Source organism: Nothobranchius furzeri, chromosome 2 (genome assembly GCF_043380555.1).
Source record: "Nothobranchius furzeri strain GRZ-AD chromosome 2, NfurGRZ-RIMD1, whole genome shotgun sequence".
Lineage (NCBI taxonomy): Eukaryota > Metazoa > Chordata > Actinopteri > Cyprinodontiformes > Nothobranchiidae > Nothobranchius > Nothobranchius furzeri.
In genome coordinates, this window is record NC_091742.1 from 80,364,317 (window position 1) to 80,388,395 (window position 24,079).

The window sequence follows — 24,079 nt, forward strand, 5'->3', positions numbered from 1 at the left end:
AACAACATCTTCTGGCACTAAGCTGCAGGTGGCAGATGTTATGGTTTCCTCCCAGACTCGCTGGCGTTCAGGTCTTAATCTGTGAGTGAAAGTTCTCAGCGACCCAGCTTTGACCCAGCCGAGTCAAATGACCTTTTGCACAGAAAACCCATATTTCCTCACGTTACACCTTATATAAAAATACTAGTTACTGGTAAAAGTAACAGTGGTGAAAACCTTTTCAGATCCTTTTTGTAACGATGTAGCAGGTAACTCCGCCCCTCTGCCCTCTCCAGACACGGTACGGGTGACCACAGCGGCCCACCTGGCCTTGCTGGTGCCCAAAAACATCTCCCTGTTCCCCAGTAACAGCGAGCCTTGCACAGAAGGCTACATCGACGTGTGGTGGATCGTCCACGATGGCGGGATGCTGATGCTCCTGCCGTTCCTACTTCGCCAGCACAAGGTAGAGGACTTGTGTGTTCTATCGGAGCGTGAACGGTCCGTCAGAGTTCAGAGATCCATTTTGTCTCCGTCCTCGTTTCTCAGGTGTGGCGTAAGTGTGGAATGAGGATCTTCACTGTGGCCCAATTGGAGGATAATTCTATTCAGATGAAGAAGGATCTGGCAACCTTCTTGTATCACCTACGCATCGAGGCCGAGGTGGAAGTGGTGGAGATGGTACGCTGCATCACACTTAAACTCATCTGACTTTCACGTGATTATAAACAAGACTTTACTTTAATCTGATGAGGGGAATCTCTGCTAGGATTATATTAAATTAAATTAGCCAGCAGATGATTGTGGATTTATAGCTGAATTATTGAACAGTAAGGATATAATCTGGGACCATGTGTCCTCTGCAGCATAACAGTGACATCAGCGCCTACACCTATGAGAGGACTCTTATGATGGAGCAGCGATCCCAGATGCTCCGACAGATGAGGCTGTCCAAGTCTGATCGGGAAAAAGAGGTGGGTTTATGTCCAGAAGCAACACCGATGTTATGACACGGGATTGTTTAGTCTGTAGACATCTGTATTAAACAGCGGGGATGAGCATCATCTTCCTGGAGCCTAGTGTTAACTAGATCTGATGGTAGACGTGAGTTGGTAAGAGGTCGTGACGCTTTGATAACCACAGACGACGTAAACCTTTGTCTCATCTCTTTTTGCTGCTGTTCTCCTCAGAGGGTTCGCTGGAGTTTTGATGATGTAAGTCACATGACTCAGTTTAGTAAAGCAGCAGCTGTTCGTAGAGCTGACTAGATGTTGCTGAGAGGAGAGGTGGAGGAAACCATCTTTACCCGGCTTAGTTGAGGCAGAAAGCGTGACACGCCCACTGGTTTCTGCTGGGTCGTTCTGAGGCAGGTCAAAGTCTATAAAACGTCTGATTCAATTAAAGTGATTCTGGAGAGTGTTTCCGTTTAAAACCATAAATAATTACTATCTGAATGCAGAAGGGAGTATTCCTGAAAGCAACATTTTCCCAAAACCTGGTTTTCTTTTGAGAATCCCGGTGTAACCGCCCCTAAATCAGTTCTACAAACGTGGCTTGCCTGAAACCCTTCTCACTTTGTCAAGCAGGGATTTATCAGGAGATCTCTGATAAACTCGCTTTCTGGAATGCCCCCCTGTCCACATCCTACAGGACTGATGAGCTAACAGCTAGTTTCTCTTGTTTCTTATCCCACTACTCAGCATTTAAATTAGGGATGGACAATATAGCGGCATCTATATCGGCATCGGCCGACGTGAGTCATTTTTTAACATATCGGTATCGGTTCGATAAATAAAACCGGGTCAATATTAACAACCGATATTTTTTCCATCTCGTCTCCATTTGTTTGCCTGATTCAGAGGGTGAGGGGGGTGATGTGTAATCGTTTAGTCATGTGACAGTGAATGAAATCATCTCAGAACCGTAAATGTGTGTGTTGTGTGTACATAATAATGTAAATTCAGCTTTAATAATTTTCATTCTATATAAAATCTTCTGATTTTAGAAGCATTAATGTCCGTATATCAGTATCTGCAAATATCGGTTATCGGTCCAAAAATATCATATCGCAAATTTAAATTGTTTTCTCCTTTTTTTGTAAATAAATGAAGCTAGCCTACTTAATCAGACATAACAATCAGAATAAAATGCTTTAAAGTCCCGTTAGTCATCACACACTGGAGAAATTCATCTCTACATTTGACCCATCCCCGTGGGGGGCGATGAGCTGCAGCATGGTCTCTGGAACTATCTGGTTATTTAACCCCTCAACCCCTTAAGCTGAATGTCAAACAGGGAGGCACTGGGTCCCATTTCTAGAGTCTTTGGTATGACCCAACTGGAATTTGAACTTCGGTCTCCCCATCCTAGCGCGGACACTCCACCACTAGGCCACTGTTACATTCCCCCCCAGTCTAGGGTGTGGGGGAAGCAACATGACAGTCACAATAATGGAGGAGGCCGTTCTGCTTAAGAGCAAAAAGTTTATTTGCTGAAGATAATAAAAAAGAAATGTGGGGGAAAAGAAGGGACCTGTGGGTTGACCAAATAAATGAAATAAATAAAACAAAACACACCCTAACTGAACTCTTAACCTTGCGAGAAAAAAAAGAGAAAGAAAAACCTAACTTATCTACAAAAATGGCGTTCTAAAACCAGTACAAGGGAGGTACTACCCACGCTTACCTAGTGTTTTTAGACATCCAGATACTACGTGTGCAGATGTACAGGGTACCCCATCTTACCTGGTCCACAACCTTCCCACCACATACCTGGCAACCAGCTTTAAAAGGACTTCAGCTTCAACTTCACAACTAAAGAGCAGGGACAAAAAAGCTCTGGGCTCAAAGGCAGGATCAGAACAAAATGGCCACCGTGTCCACTAGGTGTAGGCTATTTAAAGGCACGCTCCACAGCTGATTGGGCAACCAGGTACACAGCAGCCAATCACCGACAAAAAGGGAAGTTTCACCTCAGTGTATCAGGCAACTTGAACCTGGAAAAGAAAACAGCTATAGAAACTGCCAGCAAAAGCTTTTTGCACGTAACAGCCACTGAGAAGGTAGGATGGAAATGGCTGTCAAATGTTCTTGACCTAGACTGTGTCCCATTCATTAAAGGATAAAACTAAGTAAACTAAATATAACTATCTTAATAAAATGTCATTTTGTGAAACAGCCGAATTATAGAATGATGTCAAATTTATTCTCTGCACATTAGCAAAAGCAGCAAATTCAAACGACATTCATTATTATAAAAAAATCCTCAAATAAGAGAGAAAAGCAAAACGTGTCGTTGAATGTTTGAGCTAATTAGCTGATTATTTTTACACGACTACCAGTTTAAACCAACGCTAATTTTCAGTGTGAGGCTCGTTTTTGTGTCGCTATATGAACTGCTTCTTAAGTGATTCATTCTGAACTTTCCTCTTTTGTTTGGACTTTAAATCAAAGATGAACTTCCTGTCACTGTTCCACGCCCATTTATTTAATATAAGCCATGCAGCAGTTGTAGTTTCCTGTAAATGAGGCTTAATTTTGTCTCGAGGGTTTATTAAGCAGTTTATAAAATGGTGTGAACCATTGGAGTTGTTTTAAGCTGTGCTTGGACTAGCTGTTAGCTCATCAGTCCTGTAGGATGCCTCCAATTTCTGTGTTCAGGAAGCATCTCATTGGGTATGACGTTAATTATTATTTATCATTTTTACACAGAAACATGCTTAAAATGGCCAGACTGTCCCTTTACTCGTGGGTCGTAGGCCTGAGAGCTGGTGTAATCTTTGGATGATTTAATCGGAGTCAGACGGGCTGTTTTCTTACTGTTCTCTAAGTTCCTGGCTTTAGAGAACAGCTGCGGTGTGGGCTACAGAAATAATCTCTAGTGTTCTTGCTCATCCAGCTGAAGCTCCGAGGCTTTCTGTTAGATTATTTTAGGATTTCCAGCTCTTAGCTGTGTTTCTGCTCCACAGTCGATGCAGCGTTTAGTTGTGTTTTCAGTAGCGTAGGTGAGTGTGTGTCGTCTTTAGGTGTATCCCTCCCCCAGGTTCAGGAGTATCGGAGTCCTCCCATCAAACAGCATCAAAGGAGACAGACAGGTACAAGTAGACTGACCGATGAGAGTAAGAGTCAGGAGGTTGTACTAAAGGAGCGAGCCATGGAGCAGAGTCGGAACCAAAAGCAGGTAGAAGTGGAGGTGAAATGAGAGGAAGCCTGTCTGTGTCTGATCCAGGCCCAGTTGGTGAAGGACCGCAACTCCATGCTGCGTCTGACCAGCATCGGGTCAGACGACGAAGACGACACGGACGGAGGAGAGCGAGACCGAGCGGCGAGCGGCAGCAGCTCGGAGCACCAGCGGCGTGTACAGATGACCTGGACCAAAGAGAAGACCGCTCACCACAGAAGCACACAGTCGGGCTGCTCCACACCTGAAGGCTTCAGAGACATGCTGAGCATCAGACCGTGAGCCCCCCTCCCCCATCACACCCTCTCTTTGTTGTTTCTGAAGGACATTTAAGGATTTGTCTTGTCTTCCTGCAGGGACCAGTCCAACGTCAGGAGGATGCACACAGCCGTCAAACTCAATGAAGTCATCGTTGCTAAGTCCCACGAAGCCCGGCTCGTCCTGCTCAACATGCCTGGACCCCCAAAGAACACAGAAGGAGACGAGAACTGTATCCTTATGACCCGTCCTCACAATCACAACACACGTTCAGAAAAGTTTGGATGGGACCCCAAACCTCTAGCCAGGTCACAATTACCCCGGCTCTCCACAGGAGCCGTCAGCAGCACGTTACTGCAGCAGCACGTCATAGCTGCTGATAGGAACCGCTGTGGTCAACAGAACCTTTTCCACTAGAGCCATCGGCAGCCGTCAGCAGCGCGAGTCGGCCGCGTCTCAGGAGCAGCATGTCGCGGCCTTTACGCTCCGGTTCTATTTTCTACGTGCGACGCCTCTGAAACGGGTCAAGTTCGACATTTTTGGGGAAGGAAAGACAGGAAATCGGACGCGGAAATGGAGAGAAGCTCCCGAGATTTTCAGAATAAAGAACATACTGCCTTCCGGTTGCTTTACTTTTAAAAAAAGTTACTAACTGTGCGGCCCCGTGAGAAGTTATCACCTAGCTAGCGGTCTCCTTTGTTTTTCAGGTCCGTATTGGCGATTATAAAATGGACAGAACATAAAACACAAACCATGTTGTAGTTTTCTCCTGCTTGTTGTTGTGTTTACTGACGAAGTCACTCGTGTGACTTCGTGCTCGGTCGGTGACAGCTGCTCCCCTGCTGCTTCGCGTCTCATGGGAAGGGCCAAGCAGCAGCTTACGCGAGCAAGACGTGCTGCTGCAGTAACGTGCTGCTGACGGCTCCGGTGGAAACCCGGGGTTAGAGCGCATGTTGGCGAGCAAATAAATTACAATTAAAATGGTTATATCTGGGGTTTAATCATGAGAAGCGTATACACTCTTCCACTTTAAATTTGACCACTCAGTTCGGACACTTGCAGCCTGGTGAGATGGTTCTGTTATTTACCTCCCAGCTAAAGCTGTTAGCTGTGTACCTTTTCTCACTGCTGTTTGTATATTTTTACGTTTGTGTTCAAGCTAACTAGAGAAAAGTCCCTAAGGACGGAAGTTAGCATCATAAATGGCACCAAACGACAGAAGACTCTTCGTTAACCCACAAACCAGACATGGAGTTCCTGGAGGTTCTGACTGAAGGCCTGGAGCGCGTCCTGCTGGTCAGAGGGGGAGGAAGTGAAGTCATCACCATCTACTCCTGATTGCATCAAACACAGGAAGCCCAGTGTTACACGAGCATCCAGTCAGGGAGAAGTGAGTGAAGGGAGGCGGTTCAGGGGTGCGTGCCCACTAAGAGAGCCCGTCATTGGCTGCAGAATCAGTCGCCACGCCCAACAGCCCACTGCAACCTCTTTTTCTTTCATCTTTACTGGTTTCTCATAAAAATCTATTCATTCCATGTTTACCTGAAGATATGCCAACGCAATTCCACCATTCAGCAGCAAATTACCATGGCAACCAGCTGTGTGTGAGAGTGTTTAAATGTTTGTGTGAGAGTCAGACATCTGACGGTCTTTGATGATGGGACCAGCATTGTGTCTGGAGCAGGTGCGTCTGAGCAGTGAGACAGTCCATTTATTTTTAAAAAAGGTGATTCGAAGCATCCCAGATCAGTGCAGTCATGCCAGTGACACGACTCAGGGTGGACTTTTCTACTGAATGTATTTAGGAGGAAAACGGGAGAGAGGCCTGAATGTTTGGAATAAACAAAGTGTTTGTTTGTTATTTATAAAGTTTGTTCCACTACGACCAACAGGAAAAGCGGCTTCATTTCAAAGGAAGAAAGGCTTCTAATGAGCAACACTATGTCCCATAATGTTGCTTTATTAGTCCGTCCATCATTTAACATTTTATTTTGCATGCCCTAAAATAGCCGCACCAACCTACACATGTTCATAATTCACAGTGGAGGAAATGAAGTCGTTTTCCTCATGTGTCGGCCTAAGTCATCAAAAAATTACATCTGCATTTTAAGAGTGCACATTGTACTTATTCATGCAAAATATTCAGTTAAGTAAAAAAAAAAGATTAATTTGTTTAAAAGCTTAAGTAAACAGATGTAATGGTAGAAATTCAGAAATGATGTAAAATTAAATTTTTTGTTTCTTTACCTGAGTGAAATTGAAAAATTGAAAAGCTGAATTAATTCTTGGTGATTCCAAAATGTTCAAATAAGTGAAGACAGGAGAAAATTCTGTTTTATGTCTAATTTTTATTTTATCTTTGTTTCTGCAGAAACAGGCTCCAGTTCTCCAGTCAGATATTAAACCACTCACTCACAGGCACATGTCTATGTCGGTGTAACTGTATTGTGTTCCGAATCCGAGTTGTGTCTGTTATGTGATAGAAAGCAAGGAAAGGGCTGCGATTTTGCACCAGGTTTGTTGATATAAGTCAGTTCCTGGATGACCAAACTAAAACCAGTGCAATGAAAGTGATCAGAGGCCGTGAAGCTGAGAACTAGCCCTGTGATGGACTGCATGTGACTAGAAATATTCAGCGTGGAGAACTTTTATAAATGTGATGTCAGAATTGTTGGTGGTACTTGTGAAGGCCTCAGATAGAGAAGCAATTGGGAATAAATTATTGTGGAGATACTGGACCATTAGTGGTGTTGGCCACGTGCACTGCATGTGTGTAAATGTATGAATGTAATGTATTCATTTGGCATTCCTCCTTAAGATCTACTGGCAGTGTTGCATAAAATGAGCTTGTGCCCTAAAACTTGGGTCTCACTGCACACCTTAAAAAACCTGCTGACATCCTGCTTCAGTTATACACAAATGTTCATTAGCTTGTTTTTAAAATTAGGGTCTTTTACGTAAGTCATTTGATTCCGTCCTTGTTTTATTTGTTTGTTTTTTACAGTGTTGTGCAGGAATAATTTTATGTCGTTGTTTCTTAAGCATTGTTTTTTGATTGTACATGAATACAAAAACATGCTGAACTTTACTTTTTTTAATTACATTATTATAAAAATCATGAAAAATGCTTTAAAATTTGTAATAAAGCAGTTTTAAAGACAGTTGACTTTTTTCTGCTGTTGTGTTCGTAGTTCTACAGAAGCGTAGCATGCAAACTTGAATCAACACAAACTTGACAAATGTGCGTTCTTATGGTTCTTCTCAGAGCAGTTCCACATAAAATAACTGATGAAAATAATGTTGCCAAAAAAAAACACTTGAGGACAAAAGCACACTGGGAATGTAGTGTTTCAGTGTAATAAATTAAAATTCCCATTCAACATGGTAGTTAAAACATTTGTAAAATGAAACATGAATAAAGAGATTACACAAACTAAATAAAATCTACATGTGCGATAGTTGTTGCACTTGTTACTTTTGTTTGTACAACCTTTATTTTGAAGAGGCGGTTTGTGCGTAACGAGGTCACTTCCTGAAACGCGTACAGTCTGGGAGCCGGTGCCATGTTGATTGAGGAAATAGTGAGCGCAGTGCACAAGAAAAAGTGGGATTTTAGAAAACAAACCGTGAATCTCATATTGGAGTTGAGCATGGAGGTAAGAGTAGTTGGTACTAGAAATGTTTGATAAAGTGAAATAATCATTCTTTTGAACAACAACTACTGTTGCGACAAACACAACAGAGGCGTCTTTTTGAGCGGATGTAGAACTAATTTTTTTAGTTCCTTAATTTTATTAATCGGTTGAAGTTGACTTCGACTTACAACTTTCATACTTGAAAACTCCCTACAAGCCATAGTAGCTTGCTTCCGGTGTTTTGTAGTCCTTAAAGCTTAAATCAGGTCACTAGTTAGCACCGGTACTGATTAACAAGAGGATTGCTTTGAACGGCACACCAGGATGAGCTTTACTTTAGTTTTATTTATTTAATTTTTCTGCTTAACTTTTTTGATTAATTTTTAATAAGCATGCGTGATGTCATTATGTCTCGCCATTCTCTCAATATTTAACCCATAGTGAGATTTTAACAAATTTAATTCCGTGTTTAGAGTGACCTAAAACCCAATTTCCTGTCTCAGCTTTCAAAGTAAAAGAATCACAAATCTTGAGCAGTAATCTACACAGGATGAATAAATAAATAGCTTCAAAACCAGGTGAATGTAATTCACATTGTACATTTATGGGTCAATGCAGTAACAATTTATCTTGCATAACCTTTGAGTGTCAGCTTCTATGTGTCCTACATTTACTGGTCAAATATTAAGTTGGCAGTACTATTAGCTTTTAACTGTCTTCAAGTGTCAGATTTCTAAGAACCCAGAAAGTGTTCAAAGTCCTACTGTTGTTTTTGTTTGTTTCAGTTGCTTGAGATTGATTGCTGCCTAATTTGAGCCACTAGAGTATTTTTTTCAGCAAGCCTTTTAGTTTCATTCTCAGAATTCTGTAAAGTACCCAGTGTTAGTCATAACATATAAATTGATTTGACTTGAGTGAGTCTATTTCCATCCAGATTGCTGAAGTTCTGGATTTACTATGTAATTTATTGCCACTTTAAGCCTCTGTGAGGTGTGGTTAGGTCTAGGAATAATCATTTTTCACTAGAACAGAAGCCAACAACTTGTGTAGCTTTTCACTCAGACGAAGTGTTTTAGATGTGGAGATAAACTTAAGGGACCAATATTAAATATTCTACAAAGCTTTCCTTGTTTCATTTTGTTAATTTCATTTTCTTGTGATGTGCTGGTGTTAGGGTCTTTACAACCATCAGCAGCAGGTAAATAGCACTTCTAGGTCACACAGGGCACAGGTTTGGTGGAAAATAAAAATGTATGGAAAAAGGATGGTGGTTTTGAAGTTAAAAAATAACCACTGTTATTTTTTTTGCCTGTTAAAATGGCCCACATGGACACATTTCTTAATTGGATAATTTTTGAAGGATGATCATGCGGTATTTGTTTGGGAAAGTGACTTGGTGTGTTTACATGCACATCAGAAACTGAACTACTGCCTTAAATAGAATGACAATTTGTTAAAAAATGCATGTAAACGAGTTAGTCTGGCTGAGGAGAAAGTCGTTAACCATGCTGAGGTGGTAAATTCCTCAAGGGATGCGGCTGCTGAAGCGGTCTTCTGATAATATCGTTGACACAAATTAACATGTGTAACACTATCAAACAGTGCAGTATCCACCAAGTAAGCAGTGCTGCAGCGTTGTTGTTGTTGGTTCCTTTGGTCATTGTGCATATCCTGTTTCAGTTACGACTGCTTCACTCCTGCCAGCGCTTGTTTACGTTCGTCAGAACCCCCTCCTCTGCATGTTTTCCATGTTGCCCTTTTAACACCAGTGTTGAGTTAAACTAGGAGTTTGCTCATCAGTCTTGTCAGGACTGAAACAGTATTTTTCCAAACAGAGGACATTCAGGATCAGGAACCCATCAAAAACAAGATAATGATTAGATTGGAATAGTCCTTTGTTGTCATTATACCCAGAGGATCAACCAAAAAAAGAGAACACACTCACCAAGCCACCTTGCATCGCAAGATAAAATTTGTCATTTTAAAGATCTTCCTCACTGAGACAGATACAATACTTTTTCTTTTGAAAATTTGATCAGTCACACAGAGTTTCAGTCATGCTGAAAGTGAAATTAGTCTGCATTAGCCACTGAAAGAAAATTAACAGGGAAACACTTGCGTCAGCAAACAACCACACAGATTTACATCACACTATGAAATTAGCATTCATGGACTCACCCACCTCGGCTTGTAACTGCGAAAGGCTGTGTTGATGTCAGTGATGTGAGGAGAGAGCAGAGTGCATCTTGGCTAATAGAAGCTAAGAGCAATACAACTCCACAACTTGGCAGAATTGGTTAAAGCTTGAGTTATTTGTGAAGATTAAACCTCAGTGTGGAATTTTACCTACCCAATGAATAAGAGTGAACAGAGGTGTTGCTGTCAACCAATCAGTGGCGAGATGGCGAGATGTTCACATATGGTGAATACTGACTCCAACCCCCCCCCCCCCCCACACACACACACACACACACTCCTCCAACTAACTTTTACTTCTTGAAACTGTATGTTTATGTTTATTTATTTATGCTCATTTATTTGGTAGACACTTTTATCCAAAGTGACATACAATAGTTAACCTATAGGGTATGTTGTGGTTGCACAGGAGCTTTTTTGCCACAGAAAACGACTAACAAGTTATTCATCCATACTAGAGCCCACAGCAGATTTATTTTAGTAATGAATGTTTGACTCCTTTAAAGAAAGGAAAAAAAAACAACACAAAGTAGGCAAAACTTGGTAAAACATAATAAAAATACAAATCGCATGAAAAATGTGTCTGTAATATGTGTGCAGTATGTTTGTGAATATTTTTACTCAGAAGAATTTGAAAATGGTACAAAAAGGAAAATGTAACTTTTTATTTTGAAACACACAATGCTCCATATCCGGTTAGGTCCATGTTCAACTTCACCACTGCTCCATTGAGTCCTTCCACGATCCGTTTCTCGGGATCTGTTGAGCATCCTAGCCCGGGCCAACACGTCGAAGCGACGGGGATTCGCGCTGTTCTTCTCCGCCTGTCGGACACCTTGAACGTTTTATCCGGTTAGCCTCGAGCGTCCGGTGTGTGACCGCCGGTTTTTCGGAAGGGGTTGGGGGTCAGTCAGACAAACGGGCGCCAGGCTGGTGGCGGCGTGAGCGCCGCAGCTTTGCGTCAAAAGCCCAGCTAACGCTAAATCCTGGAGGGACAAGTCGTCCAGAAAGACGGTTGCCAGCCACGTTACAGACAGCGGACAGGGTGCGGGTGAACACATGCTCGGGGTTTCCGCACCAAACTGTCGTAACTGACGGTTTCTAAATCAAAAATACATAAATATATATTTCATTTGTTAGAATAGGGGGCTAGCACCCCAGATAATGGCTTCCTGATACATTTTAATAAATCAAGCTAAGCAAAGGAATTACCGGTGAGAGCCTCGCTGCTAATACATGAGGCCCAGCTGAAAAGATGGACCTGAATTTTTACTCGGATTTAACGGACGGAACCGGGCAGCACGACGGTGATCCGGAGTTCCTCGATCCGCATTCCTTCAATGGATTTGACACCGACAACAAGGTGAATGTTGGAGCTGCATAGGAGCACCAGTACTCCCAGTTTAATGTCTGAGGGGTGAAACAATAGATGTAATTTTTAAATTCGTGTCTGAGGCTCATCATTGAGTCTCGATGACTTACTTTTTAATTAAGTCAGATTTACAACCAGAAATCCCCCAAATGCACCACCAGATATTTAAAATGTTTCGGTGCGATAGGAAATGTGACATTTTTATTAATTTGTGAACAGATTCTACGTTTCTTATTAAATGTAGTGTCCTGGTTTCCGACAAGGGGTCTAAACTAAGCCAGTAAACTGGTAAATGTTTACATAAACACCTGTTTGTGTTGGTCAACATTAGGCATCTAGAGTGTAGACTGGTTAAGGTGCATTATGGGTCAATGACTGTTTCACCAAATAGACCAAAATCAAGTTAAATGCACTCGTGAGCCACAGAAATGAGATATATTTTAATTAAAAATGCAAATTTTATGATTTTATTTGCTTTTTACCTGCTCGAAAGGACCTGAGTATTGTAGAAAATCTAAAGGGTCTTGTTTATCTGCAGTTCAATTTCTGGGATTTGTTGAGGTTGATTTCTCTTTTTACAGGTGCTGGTTGTAAAAGTAGAATATCATGACCAAATTGATTTATTTCAGGAATTCAATTCAAAGGTGTAACTTGCATATTAGATACCTTCATCACACACAGACTGACATTCTGTTTATTTCTTTCATTTTGATGACGACAAAGGACGACTACTGAAAGTCCCAAATGACCAGCACCTGTACGTCGTGGATGTGGGATAATGCGCTTTTTCTTTATCCTCTTGAACAACAATGTGACACGGGTCTTTGGAAACGCTAGGCTGGTTTTCTTTGTGATGTGTACACGTCTGCTGAAGTCGGTGGATTTGGTTTTCTTACTGATTTGCTTTACAAGTTCAAGATCACAAATATGAGAGGCTGAAAGTAGTTTTCTGAGTAGGACGGTTGGGCTCGGCCTTGCAGAGAGGGTGAGGAGGAACTCTGTAAAGCCGCTGCTCCTCCCCATCAAGAGGAGGTGGTTCAGATATTTGGTCAGAAAGTCTCCTGAACGCCTTCGAGGGGAGGTGTTTTAGTCATGTCCTACCAATAGGAGACCTCCTGACACGCTGGAGGGATTATGGCCCAGTCCCGATACTCGCACTGGACCCTTCTGTCTTCAGCAACGTGCACTCTTTTGAGGAAGTACGCAGTAAGGCTTTGAGTGTAAATTGTTGCTGAACTGGGACAGTGAGCACACGGGACATATATTGTCTTCAAATGAAGTTTTCATTTTGGGTAAACGAGGACACGATAAAACTTTGGTTCTAATATTGAAGACTTTATTTTCCATAAACCGTACAAATGTTTTTCCTTTTCATTTTGAATCAACATGTTATTGTTGACTCTGCAGTCTGAATATTAAAACAAGTGAGTACATTACTGGCATGTTGTCCACATTTGCACACCAGCACTGTAATCTGTATTAAAATGCATCAACAGATGTGATGCAACTATCAGCAGAGTTTGATTGTAATCAGAAATGAGCACAATAGAAAATACCTAAAAAGGGTGGCTTGCCAACTCCGGGTTGGGGGAGAGGTCCTACCTCAAGTGGAGGAGTTTAAGTTTCTCGTGGTCTTGTTCACGAGTGAGGGTAGGAGGGATCGGGAGATCGACAGGCGGATTGGTTCGGCTTCTGCAGTGATGCGGACGCTGAGCCGATCTGTCGTGGTGAAGAGGGAGCTGAGCCACAAAGCCAGGCTCTCGATTTACCGGTCGATCCACGTCCCAATCCTCACCTATGATCATGAGCTTTGGGTAATGACCGAAAAAACGAGATCGCGGATACAAGCGGCCGAAATCAGTTTCCTCCGTAGGGTGGCTGGGCTCAGCTTTAGAGATAGGGTGAGGAGCTCAGACATTCGGGAGGGACTCGGAGTAGAACCGCTGCTCGAAAGGAGCCAGTTGAGGTGGTTTGGGTATCTGGTCAGGATGCCTCCTGGACGCTTCCCTGGGGAGGTGTTTCGAGCATGTCCTGCCAGCAGGAGGCCCCCGGGTCGACCCAGGACATGCTGGAGAGGTTACATCTCCAGTCTGGTCCGGGAACGCCTTGGGGTCCTGCCGGAGGAGCTGGTGGAGGTGGCCGGGGAGAGGACGGTCTGGAGCTCCCTAGTTGGGATGCTGCCCCCGTGACCCGGATAAGCGGAGGAAGACGACAACGACATTTTTACAAAAGGCTCTTAAGCCATTGCTCCACCTTCTCAAAATTCCCATGCAGCGGTGGATTGTGGGTAATACCTTTTTGTCTTCATGGATCAAAGGTGCAAAGAGGGCGTGGTCAACTTTCACACTTGAGAATTGGGACAACCTGTGCATTCGCATGCCTGGACCAGAGCGCACATTTGAGGGGCCAATATCTCCTGGGAACGCCTTTGGGATCTCACTGGTGGAGCTGGATGATGTTACTGGGGAGAGGGCGAATTGGGCCCCTCTGCTGGGGCTGCCACCCCCTCTACCCCAACTCTGATTAAAGGGACTTTACAGAGTTTTGAATTTTTTATGCTCGCGATTGCCCCCTCAGGCCAAAAGCGTAACGGCAGCTTCAATAGTAGGCTCGTGCACAAGGCGCGCATGCTGTACGTGCACACTTCTTAACGAAAATGACAGCTGAGACAGTCCCGTGTGTGTGTGTGTGGCCCAGAGGACAGAGGGCAGGAGAGAGCGCAGCTAATTAATAAAATAATTTGGTTCTGTAACTTTCTCTTCAGCACAGCCGACAAAGGTTTATGATGGGTCAGTCCGTCAGCTTCACAGAGCTTCCCTTCCCTTGCTTGAAAAATTGTTCCAAAATGAAAGTTGAACCCACATCTTTTTTATCTGTGAATTCAGTGCCGTTCGGCAAGTCTCAAATAAAAATTTGGGCATCTTACTGTAAAAAAATATATCAGTAATGTAAAGAATAAATTCTAAGTAAATTAAGTTCACATCCAGAATCGAACCCAGATCTTCTGCACGGGAATCCGACGTCTAAGTAGGTGAGCTAAAGCGCTGGTGACATCTTGCGTATCTGTAACTTTTATATCCTTGATGACAGCTGAACCAACGTTCAAAGAATGGTTCGGAGCGAAAATGGTTATTTAGTTGCTAATTTGCAGGAAATGTCTAGAAGAAAGTAGCTAAGGGTCTCAGAAATGTAGCTAGGTTCATCACTAGGCGTTAGGAACAGCGACAAAGTTGCTGAGTTGGCACTACCTCACTCTCTGCTGCTAAAGCTACTGATAGCAAATGCTACGGGCTATGCCTGAGCGTGAATGCGCATGAAGCAGCCTGCTCGACCCGAGCAGCTCTCTTTTTCTGTGATTTTACAGAAAAACAGGCAATCACAGTAAAAATGCCAGGGCTCATTCTACAGGACCAGGGCATTGCAGGAGAATGTATGAAGAAGAAATTTATTATTTCTATACATGTTTTGGCTGTCAAACTTCCATAATGCCCCTTTAAGTGTCGGTCTTCTTTCACATGTGCTGGCAGGACCTGACCTATTCCTGATACATAGTGTCTGACTACACTTTAATCACCCCTTCGTCTTTTATTTATTGATTTTTGGTTCAGGTGTATCCAGCTAATCAGAATGCAGCAGCTGTTGCTATGCTCCTGCATGCCAAACTATCAAACATTCATGCTTCTGTGATGATCAGCATCGTTGTTGCTCTAGTTTTTTATCAGGCAGGATTAATCCTGGAGCGGAGGTGTGTTCGTGTGTCTCTAATTATCACACTTGTGTGTTCCAGTTTCCTGGAGGCAGTGACAACTACCTGACCATTTCAGGGTCCGGCCATCCCTTCCTCTCTTCTTCTGAGGTAGGGCCGCTGTTTAACACAGCATCTCTCAGTGGGAACTTAACAGAACCAGTGCTGCTTCCGCATCATTTAGATTTAGAATTGGTTTTGAGTTTTAGCTTCTGGCTGGTTTGTCGGTCTGAACAAAGGCAACCAGACTGGGGCAACCCCTGGATGAGTTACGGCTAACGGAGAGAGTCCCGCTCAAACACACGTCTGTCCAAGATAACAGCTACTGTTGGTCTCTTTAAGCTGCTCCCAAGAGCTCTGTGTTTTGTCTGTTGGTTTGTAATGTTTATCAGTTATCAGTGATCCGTTACAGGATTTTAACTAAACTGTCTGGAGAAACTAGATTAGATTAGAACCAAACTGGAACTCAGACTGGACCTGAACGAGTAAAACATTACATTTTCATTAAATTGAATAAAAACAAGTGTTTATGGCTCCTCCTTTGGGCTAAAAAGTGAATTATTTACCTTTAGATTACTTTCTGGTGTATAATTTATTTTTTGTCTTTTTTTTTTTTAATAAATATTCTCAGGTATGATCTTTTTTTGCCATTTGTACACACACACACACACACACACACACACACACTTGGTCTGACTACATCTTAACCGAGGGAACCAGCTTTGTCATTAGTACCTCTAATGGTTGACCATGTTTGACTGAAAGATGCAGATTTCTCAGTTAACCTTCCTTCGGTTTTTTGGGGGGGTTCTACCTCTCCAGACCTTCCACACCCCCAGCCTTGGCGATGAGGAGTTTGAGATCCCCCCCATCTCTCTGGACCCTGACTCGGCTCTGACCGGGTCTGACGTGGTGTCTCATTTTGGGGAGTTGTCGGACACTGGGCCCTCCGACAGCATGGTGGTACCTGGAAATGCGGTGGTGGAGGGAGACGACCCGTCCTTCGCCTCCACTTACGTCAGCGCCCCCTCCCAGGGCCTGGATCACCTGAGTCTGGGGGTCATGAGCCAGTCTGGAGGAAGTGCTCTGTTGGGGTCCTCTCTGGGGATGGTGAGGACTATGAGACAGGTCTGAATTTGTCCCACGTCTCAAATCTAGACGTCGTTTTACTCCTCCTTCCTCCCTTTGTTAGGATCTGGGACATCCCATGAGCTCTCAGTTCAGCAGCTCGTCTCCAGTGACCATTGATGTCCCACTGGGGGACATGGGCCAGGGCTTACTGGGCTCCAACCAGCTGACCACCATCGACCAATCAGAGCTCAGCGCTCAGCTGGGACTCGGTCTGGGAGGAGGGAACATCCTGCAGAGACCCCAGTCCCCTGACAACCCTTTATCGGCTACCGCGTCTCCCACCAGCTCACTCCAAGATGATGACATGGACGACTTCAGACGGGTGAGTCTTTAAGCTCTAGAGAAACAAAATGTCCACAAAGAGACAACTAACTCTGGTTTCTCGTCTTCATCCAGAGTGTACTAGTTGAGTCTCCAGTTTCTCTGGCTGTATCCCCTGGAGTCATCTCCCTGGACCCCTCTCTGTCCGACTCCCTGGTCTCTGCCGCGTCTTCCAGCATGTCCTTGTCCGTTGGACGGAAAGGAGGGCCAGGAGGAGGGAAGAAAGGGAGGAAGAAGAAAGACCCCAATGAGCCCCAGAAACCTGTGTCGGCCTACGCGCTGTTCTTCAGGGACACACAGGCAGCCATTAAGGGACAAAACCCCAACGCTACGTTTGGAGAGGTGTCCAAGATCGTGGCGTCCATGTGGGACAGCCTGGGGGAGGAACAGAAACAAGTAAGAGGGTCCCCGATTTTTGACAGGAAGTAGGGATGCAAGGATAAACCCATTTATCTGAGCATTAACGTTGAATGGTCAAAACGATCCTTTTTCCTATTTAAATATATATATTTTAACGTTCTTAAACGTTTTCAGGTTTACAAAAGGAAAAACGAAGCTGCAAAGAAGGAATACCTGAAAGCTCTGGCAGAATACAGGCAAGGCAAAGTTTCCCAGGTAAGTCCAACTTTAAAAAGAAGAAAACTTTAAATTCAGCGTGTGAAATATCTGTCTGGTTGTAAACGGTCTTCGTTGGCAACCATTGGTGTGATAAATACATACTTTTATACTGTAATCATTTCAACAATAGTACTGAGGTTTGCCACGTGCAGTATTTGGATCCTCCACTAGAGGCAGACTACATGAAGCAACACTAAAGAGTTTCCCCGATTCTTCGTCCTACTGATTGAAAGCAAAATTATAGCTGGTAAACAACTCTGTGGTAGCCTGCTGTAGCTAGCGCTAACAACAAGCTAACAAGCCATTTGATACTAAAAAAGCCACAAAGTATGAAGATCCACAGTTGGACAAAAACTATTATTTACAAGTCCAGTATCACCAAAGCCAGGTCACCATCAGTCCAGCATTTTGTAGCTTCCTTCAGCTCCCTCAGGTGTAGGCCACGCCGATGTTCACTCTGATTTCAGCTCTTTGCTTCCCCTCCAAAGACATTACTCTCTTACTTTTACTTCCACGCTCTGCCATGATGCCAACAGAAAAGTGAAATTCTTTTCTTCTCATCGTTTATCTTTTATTTACAGCCAGCGAACCGCAAAAGCTAACTGCTAGCCTTTATATCGGCTAGAAAAGGAGTAAACATTGCCGTAAAGCAGGTAGAGACTTCCACCTAGTGCACCTACGGGTGCCACGAAGATATTAAGTGTTCTTTCTGGTCAGCAGAGAGCTTCAGGCTGAAGTTGGTCTATTTTCTACTTCAATAACCGCTGAAACCAGATAGAAAGCAGTAGCTGAAAGTGTTAAAAACTCTTACGTGTTACTTAAAGCTGCTGCTTATTTCTGTTATTGTTTGTTTTCTTTTTATTTTGTGTTTTTATTTATTTTGCTTGCTGCTTTGCACCTCAGGCCCCCATTGAAGTTATGGACACCTCCCCGTCGCCTCCACCTCCACCTGCAGCTCCCGTTGTCGTGGCCACGCTCCCAACCACTACTCCAACCAGTCGCCCCACCCGATCGCAGCACTACAACCCCGAGGAGAACACCATCACCAACATCTGCACTTCCAACATCATTCTGGACATCCCTCAGGTCACCACGCGCTCTCGCACCGGCGCCATCAAGCCTCAGCCTCCCCCCGCCAGCACTACTCCACCCAGCCTCCCCACTGTCACCAAGATAATCATCAAACAGACTCAGCTGCCTTCGGGCGCCATGTCCGTCACCTCCACTGCCACCACCTCTGCCCGCCAGCCGCCGCCGCTGCAGCAGATGCAGAGCAACCCTCCCCCGCCCCGGTTGCAGCAGATGGTGCACGCTCAGGCTCCACCCCCTCTCCAGGCCAAACCACGGGGTGGAGGCACAGCGTCCGCTAGTGCCCCGCCTCCACTGCAGATCAAGGTCGTCCCGCCAGCGCGGCAGTCCAATCTTTCCACGCCGATCATTGTGACGTCTACTGGCGAAGCACCTGCCTCCGTCCCATCCTCAGGTGTGGCGGTGGAGGTGGGGCAGCCAGATGCTTTGGTGGTGTCAGGAGAAGACGGGGTAAGTTGGAGACATTCTAAATGGCTTCCATCTTGTTGTCATCCTAAAGCATCCATCTGTTTACCTGCAGATGGAGGTGGAGGTAAACGTGGCCTCTGGTCCAGGTGTGACCCCCGCAGCTGGTCCCAACATCTGTGTACGAGCCGGCTGCACCAACCTGGCTGTGGAGAGCAAAGACTGGGACATGGAGTACTGCAGCAACGAGTGTGTCGCCACACACTGCAGGTGTGTATTCAGTCCTGTAGTGTCATTAGTAGTAGCACTCTAAATGTGGCGGCTGCAAACGCAGAGCAGGAATTTCTCCAAGAGGATCAATAAAATGTAAGTTATTTAAACTAAAATCATCTTTGTTTAGTAGGGCTGTAGCGAAGCGTCGACGGCTCGATTCTAAAAATTAGTCGACGTCAGATCCGGTAGTCGATGCACCGCGCCCACTTGTTGCATCCACAGGAGTTTGTAAATGGAGGAGGAATCTGTCTGTTTTTCCTCTAGTTCGCCCTCTTCTCCGCCTTCACTAACATCTCCGCCAAATACCGAAGACCCGGAACAATGTCCGTCTGCTACTAGATTCCTTTCCTGTTTTGCCCGCCTTCGTCTCCCGGCAACGGACAACAACTTCCGGGGTCAAATGCGCTGCTCCGTCTCTACCGCAGATGTAGAAAATCACCGGGAGCATTTCTCCCTTCATAAAGGAGCTTCTTTCAGACATGAGGAGAGCTGTTTTGGTGGTAGCAGTCTCTCCTCCGTGCTGGTCTGTTTGCTGCTGGGTGTTTTTGGTTTATTTAAACTTGGTAACTTAAACTTAACGTTGGTAAAGCTACTGTTAGCATTTTCGCTAACAGCTTCTTGCGTTGGGATAAGCTGTTACGTTTTGGTTTAGAGTTAATCTTTTTTGTGGTGCAGATCTCCCTTTTATTACATTTAGAGTGTTGTGGGTTTTCGGTTTAGTTTAAAATATCACCTTGAGTTTGGTTTAACCGCCCAGTTTAGAGTTTGGACCTTTGGAGATTCTTATTTTGGTCCAGAACCCTGTAATCTTTGCCCAGTGGGACATCTCTACTTATTTGTACTTTTGTTTTAATTCCCCACAGGCAGAATTAGTTTTATTATTCCCAACCTGTGGATGGAAAGATTTATGATTTTTGTAGTTGTAAATAAACCTGATCATCATTTTAACTTTTAAATCCCGTTATTGTCCCTTCCTTTTTGGACACGAGCCAAACTCCCCAGGAAGGATCGTAACACCACTCGCCTCACGCACATAAGTGACCAAAACAAAGCAGCACAGAGACACTCCGTCTCCAACCACCTCTCAGGCAGCAGCCTGCACTCCCAAGTTCTACACGTCACCAGAACATAACCAACCGCAACACAATAAAAGCAGTGTTACACAAAATGGAAGGCTTGTATGTTTATTCTCTTACAGTAACAATCAATTTTTTGAGGAATTTATTTGAAATTTTCTGGTTTTTATTAACTGTGCAATAGAAAAATAATCATCAAATTAATTGTCTAAATAGTCATTAGAATAGTCGACTATTCGATAAAATAATTGTCAGAATAATCATTTTAAAAATAATCGTTTACCCCCAGCCCTACTGTTAAGAAATGACGGCGTTATTGTCGTTTTGGTTAAATCTGGTAAAGTGATGTGCATTCTGGACAGATCAGATTAAGCATTAAATAATCTGCGGCAGAGTTCTGCCCTGGTCCAATTTTACCTGAAGATGATTTTCAAACATATACCAGTACCAGTGGTCATCTGATCAGACCCGACCCTAGCCTCTGGACACGCCGATCACAATGTTTATCTGTGTTTATCATTATTACTGACCAGTCCAACGTTCTGCCACTGTGCCGTACCAGAAGGACCGGCACTCTCCCGTATCCAGGTTAGCTTCTATATCATCCGTTTTCGTGTCCTTTAGCTACCTTACATCTTTTTGTCTACTTTTTTGTCTTTGCTTCCTTTTGTTAATTAGGCACCAATTACACACACACACACACACACACACACACACACACACACACACACACACACACACACACACACACACACACCTTTCTGGAACATTTCTCGCCAAATAGCTTGAAATGCTCTTAACAGACTGTTGTTGACCATCAAATGAAATGTTTAGTCTAAAGACTTTAGCTACCTCTAATGTACAATCCTGGGAAAACCTCAGTTCTGGTCTCCCTCCTAAGTGATTGGATCATAATCACTTAATCAATTTCCCTCTGGGATTAATAAACTATTTTTTAATTTGAATTTGAATTGAATAACATCAAACTGCTCCCCTGAACGTCTCTCACCCTCTGGACACTGACCCTGCTGGAACGAGTACCTCGCCTTTAACAAAACCACAACCTGGATTGTTTTAAGGATGTCCAATGTTGTCGGACAGTGTTGGTGTTAAAATGCAACATTTCTAATGATCAGTATTGGGTAATACTTTTCTAATAACAAAATGTTAACATACCATACACATGTCATACGTCAGACTCTTCCGCTTTTCTCCTCACTAAAAACATCAAAATACGACCGATCTGAAGTAGATTTTGTTTGTTCGGCATGGCTGGCCTAACACAAATTGAAGTTGTTGTCAAATTTGGCACAGATGATGCTTGCACTTTAAGGATGATGGGAAGCTGAAAGTACTGGTATCGGTTTAAATCTGTATCATAAATTAGGAGTTAGTGTTTATCAGTGAAAAGCCGATTGAACATCTTTAGTTGGCTTCTGTGTGTTTACTGGCCTTGTTGTAGGACTCTGACCCACATCTAATATCATGTCAGACTGTGTCTCAGTAGCTGCAGAACTCTGAGTCGTATTGATTATTGTGTTAGCTAATGTTGACATTCTGTGGCAGCCATCTTATGTGTTTACTTTTTGAAAGTTCCATTACAATCCACCCAGCGGATTATGAGGTGTTTCACTAACAGACGCGTTCCTTTAGAACCACCTGTATCGGGTATTCTACGTGTTCTAACCGGGCGGTCAGATGTATGTCACCAACTTCAGACTGAAAATGATCCGTGTTTGTTTCCTCCTCCCTTCTCAGAGACGTGTTCATGGCCTGGCGCGCCATCCGAGGACAGAACTCCACCACGGTCACATAGGAAACGGACACGCGCACAAGAACAATGCAAAGGAACACGAACGGCTGTCTCAGGTGTTGGAACGTATGCTTCATTCTTCCCTCATGCTCGGATCGTCTCGGGGACAAGAACAAAGACCTCACAGGAAGTGGACCAGGAAGCTTCCTGCGACTCTCCTACTCCTTTGTTTTTAAGCACTGTTGGTCGTAGCGATGCTCGCTCGGAGAGGCGGATGGCCGTGCTGCTGCGGGTGTTTCTTATTGATTATGTGATGTAAAATTAAACCCTGGACTTGATAACAAAAGAACATTTTTATGAACTTTGTGGTGTTTTTAATCGTGTAAAATGAAAACAAAAACCTCCAGGAGGAAACTCGTTGATGGACATATTTTATTCATTTAAAAAATTGTCAACGCATATGTGTGTGTGTGTGTGTGTGTGTGTGCGCGCGTCCCCTTCCTTTAGCTGTTATCCTGAGGAATGATCATTCTGATTTGTTTTTTGCGTCGATGGGGACTGGATTTGGACCTGAGAGCACAAATCATCTAAAATCTTTGGTTTTGAGAATTAAATCTGTTAAAGAAGAGCTACAGAATGAGGAGAATTAGCCACCGCCAGATTAAATCAGTTTACCACCTAGAAAATTAGGATTCTTCATTAAAACAGGTGCTACCATCTCTGCTCCCCACCTTTTCTGCTACACTCAAGCTCTTGGATTAACACGGTGCAGATTGCTGCTCTGTGAGGAATATTCATCAGAGCCTCAAATTAGAATGAATGAATTTAACACCAGCTCTGCTGCTTGTAAAGAGAAAATACTGTAAAACCTTTGTGTGAATTAAGGAACGCGTTGGGGATTGAATAAATACGATTTTTTTCAACCAAATAAAGATAAAATGATGGTGGGGTCTGTTACAAATGAAATGTTTTAATAATGAAATAAAATGTTTTATGTTGTCATATTAATCTGGTATGATGCATTTAATATTCACCATTAGTTTACCATGGAGTGTTCAGGATGTCAAGAAAAAAATTCTAATGTTGAGATTAGTTACAGAAGAGGAAAGGGGCTGCTGGAAAAAGAAGAATTAGGATAAGCTCAGAATTCTGATTTGAATCTGATTATTTAGATTATCTCCTAATTCGGACAATTTTCAAGGAATTCTGAGATTAATATCAGAATTTGGAGATTAAAATCCAAATTATTTTTTATAAGAATTCTGACCTTGATCTCAGAAGTTGAAAATTAAAATCAAAACTCTTTGGGGGAAAATAAAGAAGTGCTGGAATTAGTGTCTGAATTATTTTTTCTCTCCAGTAGATTTACTCCTTTACCATGTTGGCAAAGAGTTAAAAATAAATGTTTACTTCCCGATTAGTCAAAGATGAAGGATAAAGTGAGGTAAGAGTGGAAATAATTTGAGATAAATTTTAGATACATGTCAAAATATTGAAGGAAAATCAATTATTCTAGTTTACAGCAAAAATTGTATTTTTCTGTTCTTGAATATTTCCAGATTAAAACTGAGAAGTAATAATTTATTGTTTTATTATTTTCGCTATTATATTATAGTAAAATTATTGAGAAGTGGAAAGATTTTCTTTAGTCTGAAGCGCGCGCGCGTGTGTGTGTCAGGGGCGGGGGATATGATTTTGGCTCCTGCATCTGCTGCCGGAACGTCCTTTCACAATAAAAGCCTTAAACTCACAATTGGATCTGATATATATTTCCAAAACATCGTAATGCTGTAAATTATGTATTATTATTATTCCACTCTGGTTACCTAAACTGCTGGACGTTCTGAGAACTCGTCAGGTTGTCTACAGCTACACGCTAAATTAATTATCTTTTTTAAAACAATTAGAAAGTCCTTATTGATTATTTACGCAAAGCATTGCGGGAAGTGTGTGCTTTTGACAGTGCTGGTTAGCTTTTGATTGTATAATTAATGTTAAACGCTGTAATCTCCTACATTTATATAGTCTCGTTTGTAGTTTGTATCGCGA

General features: G+C 43.2%; 2 protein-coding genes across 4 annotated transcripts in view; both read left to right on the top strand.

The window, feature by feature from the left end:
- The window catches only part of LOC107376981 (solute carrier family 12 member 6), a 29,146-nt gene extending 22,621 nt beyond the window's left edge, over window positions 1-6,525 (top strand). Inside the window, exons 20-27 of one of the 2 annotated variants that reach the window (XM_054747441.2) lie at window positions 276-445; window positions 529-660; window positions 846-953; window positions 1,170-1,193; window positions 4,004-4,078; window positions 4,207-4,436; window positions 4,515-4,648; window positions 5,663-6,525. In XM_054747441.2, the coding sequence (XP_054603416.2) occupies window positions 276-445; window positions 529-660; window positions 846-953; window positions 1,170-1,193; window positions 4,004-4,078; window positions 4,207-4,436; window positions 4,515-4,648; window positions 5,663-5,754 (965 nt within the window). In that variant the 3' untranslated portion in view covers window positions 5,755-6,525. The remainder of the gene's footprint in view (window positions 1-275; window positions 446-528; window positions 661-845; window positions 954-1,169; window positions 1,194-4,003; window positions 4,079-4,206; window positions 4,437-4,514; window positions 4,649-5,662) is intronic. The other variant, XM_015946327.3, reaches the window with a different exon arrangement.
- Window positions 6,526-7,821: 1,296 nt separating this feature from the next.
- Window positions 7,822-22,379, top strand: tox4b (TOX high mobility group box family member 4 b). Of its 2 annotated transcripts, none has more exons than XM_015946329.3 (9): window positions 7,822-8,072; window positions 15,407-15,475; window positions 16,187-16,474; window positions 16,557-16,817; window positions 16,892-17,212; window positions 17,351-17,431; window positions 18,338-18,973; window positions 19,044-19,198; window positions 22,036-22,379. In XM_015946329.3, exons 1-9 carry the CDS (start codon window positions 7,980-7,982, stop codon window positions 22,091-22,093), a joined length of 1,962 nt encoding a protein of 653 aa, XP_015801815.3. In that variant the 5' UTR covers window positions 7,822-7,979; the 3' UTR covers window positions 22,094-22,379. The 2 variants fall into 2 exon arrangements, with proteins under 2 accessions (XP_015801815.3, XP_015801814.3); XM_015946328.3 differs by lacking the exon at window positions 7,822-8,072 and adding an exon at window positions 11,299-11,610.
- Window positions 22,380-24,079: the final 1,700 nt, after the last annotated feature.